The sequence below is a fragment of the Xyrauchen texanus genome, chromosome 12, assembly GCF_025860055.1.
Source record: "Xyrauchen texanus isolate HMW12.3.18 chromosome 12, RBS_HiC_50CHRs, whole genome shotgun sequence".
Taxonomy (NCBI): domain Eukaryota; kingdom Metazoa; phylum Chordata; class Actinopteri; order Cypriniformes; family Catostomidae; genus Xyrauchen; species Xyrauchen texanus.
Genome location: NC_068287.1, coordinates 10,690,231 through 10,700,106, shown reverse-complemented (window position 1 = coordinate 10,700,106; position 9,876 = coordinate 10,690,231). Strand labels below are relative to the sequence as shown.

The following is a 9,876-nucleotide window of genomic DNA, read 5'->3' as shown; positions in this document are numbered from 1 at the left end:
TATCATTTTTTAATATTTAAAGATAGCTATGTATAATTATTTCATCATTATGTATTGAATTATTGTTATATGAGGGGCTTTCTAAGCAAATATTTGTATATGCGATTAATTGCGATTAATTCATCGAGACACCATGTAATTAATTCGATTAAAAAATGTAATCGATTGACAGCCCTAGTTCTTACATCCTCGTGAAATCGTTCGACGTCATCATCCACTGCCAACAAGTTCATTTGCTATATTCAAGGACGTGAGTACGGAGAATGCATTAAATTAACCGGGTGTGTTCTTAATCAGGCCGAATATCGAGGATGTGTGATGTTCTGGGCAATGTTCTGCTGGGACACCCTGGGTCCGGCCATTCATGTGGATGTCAATTTGTCACCTGCCACTAACTTAAACATTGTTACCTGGTACACCCCTTCATGGCAATGGTATTCCCTGATGGCAGTGGCCTCTTTCAGCAGGAAAATGCACCCTGTCACACTGCAAACATTGTTCAGGAATGGTTTGAGGAACATGAAGAGTTCAAGGTGTTGCCCTGGCCTCCAAATTCCCCAGATCTCAATCTGATTGAGCATCTGTGGAATGTGCTGGACCAACAAGTCCGATCCATGCCAGCTCCACCCTGCATGAAGGATCTGCTGCTAATGTCTTGGTGCCAGATACCGCAACATACCTTCAGGGGTCTTGTAGAGTCCATGCCTCGATGGGTCGACGAAGTTTTGCAGCATGCGGATACAGTATATTAGGCATATTAGAGCATAACATTTTGACTCATCAGTGTATATATCGGAATATTTTGCAACACAATTAAAATATATTGTTTATACACATAATTAACAACTTTAAATCAATAGTTTTATACATTTCAATGGTTTTTCATTCAAATACATGATTCGCAATGCTTCATGGGATTGTAGTTCATTCCCTCATTAAACGCATTAAGTTCAAAGTCTTGTACCTTTGTCTTTTTGCTTGTGTAAAGATAGATGGTCTATGTTTGTATTTTTTTTTTATCAATTTATCTCCTCACTTTTAATTCAGAGTGCAAACACTTCATTTGGTTAAAATACCATTTCTTTTGTAATACCATAAATAGCCATTCAGGAAATGTACGTCTTAGCGAGACAACTGTAAAATGTTGGACAAAGTCATTTGAAGAAAAATACCTACCAATGTTCAAAAATATTTACAAAAATCCACATTTAAAATGATTAAACCAGTCCGATTTTAGTTTAATAACAAATCAGTTTAATACGTAACACATGAGCTTAATCTAAAAAAAGATATTAGTATAGCACAGCTCATCAGCTTTACTAAAGAGAGCATAAGGCACTCACAAGGGTTGTGTAGATATGTTTTAGTGTTTGTGGGTGGACGTGCTGTTAGTTCTTAGCATTAGAGAGAAGACCAAAATTAGATACAAAGATTGAACATTCCTTTTATTGGTTTGGTTTATTAATACAGTGGTTATTTCAGCCTTCTAGGCTTTCACAGGGGAAACCAACAAATGAAATGAAACTAGATAAGTAGAATATAGCTTTCTGACAACGTAACGTATTTCTGGCTCAGTCACTAGTCTCTTTTACAATTAGCAACAACAACTCTGCATTCCTTGATGAACACGAACGATAAAAACACATATAAACATGTAAAACATAAACTTACAAAACTGATGCTAATACTTCTGAAAATCTGGATCGTTTATAAAATGATTTATATACATTCATTCTGAATAATTATAATTTGGGGGGATTAAACCCACATACACACCAACAAATGGCACTGACTGCAGGCAGAAAGTAAAACACTGATTAAACAAAACAAAATATAAAATATTATCTGTAGTAATTAGAAGTTTCCATAGTGTAATTCAAGTGCTATGAGTAGTAAAGGGTACACAGGTATAGACCCCTGGTCTACTGAGGGTGGGATTCAAGCCCTCATGGTGCAGATGCAGGGGTTGAGGAGATTTTACGGTTAAACCTCCTTTCAGTCACTCTGTAGTCTGACTCATGAAGTGGTTAGTAACATGGGGTTTAGCCCACTTTAATACAACACAATGGGTCAAGCTAAATAGCATTAGCATAAAATCAGATACCAAATCTGTGCTTTTAATAAACACAGGGTGTCTAAAATCAGCACGGCATCACGATTGTGCAACAGCACACCAGAGGTGTGGTCTAGGTAGGTGCAAAAGAGCTGCTCAGTTTTTAGCCCTAAACCCAGAACTTGCAGAACTAGCATTTTTGGGTTCTCTTCATAATTTCCAATGTTTTTAGAATACTTGTTCTCTATTTATGAGTAAAATAAGGTCTGCAGATAACTACTTGTAGAGATCTTACTTTTTGTTTCGCAAAGGTGTGAATTTAGAAGCCGTTTTTTGCATTAAAACAGTTGCTAACAGTTGCTAACAAGCTACAAGCTAGGGACTACAACTACCACAGTTTTTTCTACAACATATATTTCACACAGTCATACCACAAATGTACATTTTAAATCTGCTTTGTGTTTTAAAATTGGAAATTGCTAACGTAACTAATGTCCTGGGTTTTAGGACTACAAACTGAACTGCTCTTTAGCAATAACAAAGGGGTGTGGTCTCAGGCCAAAGTGTTGTCGTAATTGGTCCATTTTTGCCCAATGGCAGATCCCAATTCAGAACATTTGACTGGTGGGCCTCATTCAACACGAACCAAATAGCTTGAGATACTGATGTCAAAAGCCCCTATTACATATGGCAAGAAATAAGCAGTTATTATATTTTAATCGCTGTAAAGTGTGAATCTCTGACTGAAACTACAAGAACAAGCACGGACTACAGGTGACAAATTATAAACAACAGTTATTAGCAGCTTCAACTATAACACATTTCAAAAATATAAAGGATAAACTTTTTATATAAAAATATCATTTATCTATGGAGGGTTGATAGATTGCGGACGGGTTTGTTGCAGGGTTAGACGTATATAACTGCTCTTCTTCTTTCTGGGTCACAAATGGTTTTCTCTGAGGATTTGTCAAGACATGAACTTCGTCCAAGTCCCCTTCTTCATTCCATCACGCCCCCCTTTCTTCTCACTTTCACTGTCAATCTCTTTCATGTCTCTCAGGTGTCTCTGTGTCCAGGTGTGCTCTGTTAGCAGACCGTCTGCTGGCTGGACAGGGGGCTCTCTAGAGACAGGCTCGTAGGGGACAGGTCTGGACGAGACGTCTTAAACATGGACGAGATGTAAAAGGCCTGTGACAACACAAACAACAAGACAGATTCAAACAATCTACAGAGAAACAAAACAAAAACATACTTAGAAGAAAAAACAGATGAATGAAAACATTAAAAGTTGAACATTAAAACAAACCACATAACCGTGCATCATTGGGATAGCAAAATAAATAGGCTTATCAAATTTTAAAAGGGAGGACATTTTCCATATCTTTTGCTGTCAAACTCTATGGTATTTTGCCACAAATTCATCTGTCATTTGGTAGAAACTGTCCAAATTAGGCAGATGACAACATAATTTTTTGTTGAAGAAAAACAGTTGAGAAACACTGGTTTGAAGCGTGCAGGAATAGAGACGTGACACTTACCACCCAGTAAGCGGTGAGTCCTCCCTGCAGGAAGCCGGTCAAGACGTCAGTGGGATGATGGCGGTAGTCAGAAATGCGGCTGAGTCCGGTGTACATTGCTAACATCACCAACATGAACTGCAGCAACGGTCGCAGGAGCCGCGCCCCTCGCCATGACAACCGCGCCTGCAGGTAGAACTGCACAAAGAGAGGAATTTTCAGAAATAATGAACTCATAAGCTGATAAACAAGTGCACTGACTGATGAATGAAGCTTACAGTACATGTGTGTGTTTGTGCGTGCGTGCGCATGCGTGCATGTTTGACCTTACTATTGTATACTGTAGAGGACAAATTTACGGAAAAAAGGTCCCCAAAATTTTACTAAACCTGAAAAAATCTTACTCAAAAGGAAAAATTATTAATCAAGAGACTAATAGTCTATTATTTGGTAAAAAAAAAAGCCAAAAGTTGCAATATAGGGGTAGTGTTAGTCTACAGTAATTATCTTAAGAACAACAGTTTAAATTATCTTAAAGAACAATAGATGGATGATAAAAGAACCTACTATTAGTCTACTACTACTACAACAATATTTAATGTTTCTCCACATTACTATTGTTTCTGTACAATACTATTGAGTATTGATACAGATTTCCCCATTCACAGGCTTTCCATTCGATTTGATTCTGATTTTATTTTATTTAGATTATTTGGGGTATATTGCAGTAATAATGTCCATTTTGCTTATGAAAGAAATGATCTCTCGTGTAATGCTCTTATTTATACAGGTGACATTTTAACTTGGTACATTCATAAAAAATCATCAAAACTATCATTGGTTTTTCATTTTGGTCAATTTTTTGCTTTTTAAAATGTTAAAATTTCATGAATTCCATCAAGAATTATAAATAAATATACTGTATATATTGCTACATATACAGTTTTGAGGAATGAAGGCTATACAATGCTTGAAATTGCCAACAAACTGAAGATTTGATACAAAGATGTACACTACAGTCTTCAAAGACAAAGGACAACTGGCTCTAACAAGGACAGAAAGAGATGTAGAAGGCCAGATGTACAACTAAACAAGAGGATAAGTACATCATAGTCTCTAGTTTGAGAAATGGACACCTCACATGTCCTCCGCTGACAGCTTCATTGAATTCTACCCGCTCAACACCGGTTTCATGTACAACAATAAAGAGAAGACTCAGGGGTGCAGACCTTATGGGAAGAATTGCAAAGAAAAAGCCACTTTTGAAACAGAAATACTAAATGAAAAGTTTAGACTGGGCAAACAAACAGACATTGGACAACAGATAATTGGAAAAGAGTGTTATTGATCTCAACCCCATTGAGATTTTGTGGGATCAGCTAGACCGAGAAGACAGCCACACATATGGTAAGTGCCAAAGTGTCACGTCTAGATGTGATTTTGTTCATGTCTTTTATTCTGAAAAGTGTTTCCTTGGAAATGTGATTTCATGTTTCCTTCCATGTTCATGTGTCTTGTTTTCATTGGTTTATTGCCATGTTACCTTGTTATCAGTTCTGTCTTGTCATTGGTTATCATTGCCATGTTTCTCCCTTGTCCATGTATTTAAGCCTCATGTTTGCCATTGTCAGGTATTGTGAATGTAACTTTTTTGGATAGGTCAGGTCATGTCATGTCATGTCATGTCATGTCATGTCATGTCATGTGAGACGCGATGGACGGAACGATCAAAAGGGGACTAAAAACTGAATTTTTTCATTTTTGGTTCTTTTTGTGTGTTTCGTTCCGGTTAAGAAGTTTCACAGTCCCCCTTCCAAATGGTAACCGGTTAGAGCAAAATAAAAGAACGGTTAATAATGTTCTTTTTATAATGACAGTACTCCGCACTAAGGGGTGGGTGAAATACCAATTGCAATGTTGCCAGACCTCACAAGAGAAGCAATAAATCTGGTCTGGAAAAACAAGCTTAAAATAAGCTTCAACAAAATAAGTGAAAATAAGCTATATTTTGTTTTCCTGAGTAGTGGATTCATCAACATAGAAATCATAACAATCATACAGTTAATTAAGTATCATTTTAATTACAGATCTGCTTCTCAATCAAAACCCGTCAATACATATAATACAGATCTGTATTAATGCATCATATCTAACAATAATTCAGTGAAGACTTGGAAACAACTGAGAAATGTACTTTTTACCTCTAATAATGATTTCCTTGTATCTGGATTAGCCGTGCTTGTATATGTAGTAATTATACATAGTTGTTCAAAAGGTCTTCATTCACAAAATGCAACATCCACAAAGGGTGATTAGGCAAAGAAATGTTTCCTGCAGCATCAAAGCACGTTTCATTTTTTCACGCAACATGAAGTGGTTTACTGAGATAAAAAATGACTGTGATAAACCTTTTGGCCTTCGGTTTCAAGAAAAAATTATCAGAACAAAATGAACCAGTTATAACCAGTTACCAGCCTGAAACCATTGAAAATCACGTTGTTCCTGTTTTCAGTTACGCTCTGCAAAACATTTTTGTTCCTTTTTGGATTTCTTTTTCATTCCTTGAACCATTTTTAGTCCCTACGATCAATTACATCTGTCTAGTGCATGTTGACAAACTGAAAACACAAAAATGTATTTGCTGTGAACGGCCCCTTAGACACCTCGTTTTGACCAAATTCTAAGGTAGCATAACATGTATACATCACAGATAAGGCAATCCCAGTGGGGATCCAAGATGCTACACAAAGCAAGACAAATTGTTATTATAAAAAAACGTATATTTTATTCAACACCGAAAAGTATAAATAAATAATAATAAATTACAGGAAATAATAAAGGTTAATTTAAGTTGACTATATACTGTAAACTGCAAGGCAGGTTGAGACAAAAAGCCAAAAAGACAAATTGCATGTTGACATGTGTTCATCATACCAACATGAAAGCTTAGCTACACTGGAAATGTCTGGAAAAAATATTGGGGTCAGAGGTAACAGCAGAAGTATTGGCTGTGGATGAACTTTATGGATATTGATGTCACACGAGAGACCGTTGAACATTCCAGACTTTAAGGGCCCTCTTATCCCTTCCCTCCCAGCAGCCCCATCACCGGTGTTTGACTTCCTGCAGTAAAGCCTAGAGGCTAGAGCAGCTGTCCCTCAGAGCCAGAGCATGTGGTCACAGGTTTCAGATACAACACTGTGGTCACTGGACGGGACAGAAGAGGACAAAGAGCCTTGCACAGCCTTTCTATAGCTATGGCTTCACCAACTCTCTTCCTCTGTTCCTGTTCTGCCTCCCTCTCTCCGTCCCTCTCTAGTGAGAATTGAAGAGCCGTCCCTCTTTTAGAGCAGGCAGAGGCCCATGAATTGAATCAGTTGAATGGTAGAAAATAACTTGTTTTTACCCAGCGGGGAGAATTTTCCATCCGTTTTAAACGAGTGATTGGCATACAAGGGTTGTGGTGCAGTTGACTGAATAAATGTGAATGCTACTGAATGTCAAGCCTGCAAAAAACTCAATTTCTTAATCAGTGTTTTTGTCTTGTTTTTCTGTGAAAATATCTAAACATCCTTAAAGGCATAGTTCACCAAAAAGATTCAAATGTTGTCATAGTTTACTCACATTAATGTTGTTCAGGACAGGGAGGGAATTCCCTCGCAATGATTATTTTTGTACAAGTACCATTGTTTATCATGGTAATCATTTTTGTGGTAAGATTCATGGTTTTAAAAACTATGGTACATGTACAACAAATTAACCATGGTGTTACTATAGTAATTATTATTTTAAATATTATTATGTTAATAATGATTTTTATTACAATGGTTTTGGCTTTTCTTCTGTATGGTTTCACTACATATATCATGGTTAAAATATGGTTAATGTAGTAAAACCAAGGTAAATGTTGTGAATGGTGACTGAGACTAACATTCTGCCAAACATCTCCCTTTGTGTTCCTCAGAAGGAAAAAGTCATATGGGTGCGTAAATTAATTTATATTTTTATATAGGTTCATATCCCTTTAAAATATCCCTCGTATGCAATTGTAGAGGAATTATCTTAACCCTAATGGCAAAATCTTTTCATGTTTTAAAAATAAATCTCACTAAATTGTGTAATATTTTTTCTTAAAACAAGAAAACTATTTGCCACTATTTGATTAAGAAAAAAAAACTTCAAAATGTAAGATATATTCCCTGAAATCAAGTCTTAACATCTCATGCAATTTTGCTTTTGGAATGCCCAATTCCCACTACTTAATAGGTCCTTGTGGTGGCGCGGTTACTCACCTCAATCCGGGTGGCGGAGGACAAGTTTTATCATGTGGCTCGTTGTGCATGACACCGCGGAGACTCACGGCATGTGGAGGCTTCATGCTACTCTCCGCGATCCACGCACAACTTACCACATGCCCCATTGAGAGCGAGAACCACTTAATCGCAACCACGAGGAGGTTACCCCATGTGACTCTACTCTCCCTAGCAACCGGGCCAATTTGTTTGCTTAGGAGACCTGGCTGGGGTCACTCGAAATGCCCTGGATTCGACTCTAGGTGTGGTAGTCAGTGTCAATACTCGCTGAGCTACCCAGGCCCCCCTAGCAGTTTTTCTTCTTAAGAAGTTTATCTTGTTTTTGGAATGTTTAGATATTTTTACTGGAAAACAAGACAAAAATACTGTGTAAGCATATATATATATATATATATATATATATATATAAAATTTTATTTTAGAAATAATTATATGTATATATAAATAAAACATTTAATAAAATATAATATAATATATAATTTTAGTTTTTTTCAGGGTGATTGACACACGAGCAGTATAAAGATTAAGACAAGGTTTGTGGGCCAGATGAGTGAAAAAGAAATTTGAATGCTATTGAATATTATGCTTTATGATTATTTGTGACAGATTTGTCATTTTCCTCCCTTATTGTACCCCTTCCCCAGGCCATAACAGAGACAGAGAGAGAGAGAGGTTTAACTGAAAGAAGCCTGTCTATCTCTCAGCAGGCCAAAGCCCCCCTCCTCCCGGACCCAACCCTCAACTAAACAAGGCTTCCTCTGTCTCAGGCTTGCTTTCACTCTCTCTCTCTCCCTCTCCCCACTCATCTATTCATCAGGCCTCTGGAGAACATTCCCTCTTTCACTTAAGCTTTTCTTTTTCGTTTGAAGCAATATGCATTCCGGGAGTTTTTCGTTTTTCTCAGAGCCGTCCTCTTTCAGTATGAGTTTATTTATGCACAGTTGTGTGTGTTTGTGAGTTGAAGTTTGAGACACGTTCTTGTCAGTAGTCATTTTTGAGCATTTTTCCCACATGGCAGGGATAGAAGTGAAAGCTGACAGCAATAAAGCCCCTCGCCAGAATTTGACAGCAAGCTCAGACATTCAGTGATATCTTGACATGTGTTTGTGTGTTTGAGTGTGCATGTAGTAAATATGGCCACACATGCTGATACTCACTGCCAGGTAAAGCATGGTGTACATGGCGAATGATGCATGGCCCGAGAAGAAGGACTTTCTGTGAAAAAAGAGCAGTAGGGAAATATTACCAACCACATGTCATAATCTCACAAATCATTACACCGCTGCACTGGTTTATGGGCCATATCATTGCATAACGTTATAATACTGTAGATCAACACAAGAGCACATGTTATTCCAAGTAATTTACTTAATTTTAACATAACCATAAAACATACTATATGAGTGTTATATCAAATACTTGGACTTAAATCAAATACTTGGACTTAAAATACTTTATTACATCCTTACCCACCAAAACCTAGTGAGCCACCTACCTAGACAGCAATTTAAAGGTGAAATGCTTCATTTCTGCAGAACTATTGGCACCAAACAGAATTGCAATCTGTTTGGTTCAGTGGTCTGACACAGCAACACTGGCTAAACCAATGGCGTGAGTTTGGGGTGGAACCTCATGTTTGTATGAACAATGGTAGACAAGGGGAGTGTTTGAAACTCATTTGAACACATTTATGATTATGCTGCCTTCTAAGATACTTTGTTGTGGCCAAATTCTAAGACCTTTCATTTTATGTATCCTTCACAGAGAACGGAATATGAGAATCCATTATAAACAAAATCAGTAAAAAAAATTATTGAAGATGGTGGACATGTCGAGAGCAATGTTAGTTAGAAATATACAGTATTTCAATCAGTACCAAAATAATTGGTAAAATTTTGTGACTGTCTTATAACTGACTTTCAAAATAACTTTACGTAGTTCATTATACATATTGCGGCAGTTCCAAAGTGAAATGTCCACTGAGTGGCGC

At 37.1% G+C, this 9,876-nt stretch overlaps 1 protein-coding gene across 1 annotated transcript in view; it reads right to left on the bottom strand.

Annotated features, from left to right (window-relative positions):
- Positions 1-1,404: 1,404 nt before the first annotated feature.
- The window catches only part of LOC127653241 (phospholipid phosphatase 3-like), a 46,931-nt gene continuing 38,459 nt past the window's right edge, over positions 1,405-9,876 (bottom strand). The window contains exons 4-6 of the mRNA XM_052139857.1: positions 9,044-9,101; positions 3,595-3,771; positions 1,405-3,244 (exon numbers count right to left, since the gene is read on the bottom strand). Of these exons, the coding sequence (XP_051995817.1) occupies positions 3,143-3,244; positions 3,595-3,771; positions 9,044-9,101 (337 nt within the window). The 3' untranslated portion in view covers positions 1,405-3,142. The remainder of the gene's footprint in view (positions 3,245-3,594; positions 3,772-9,043; positions 9,102-9,876) is intronic.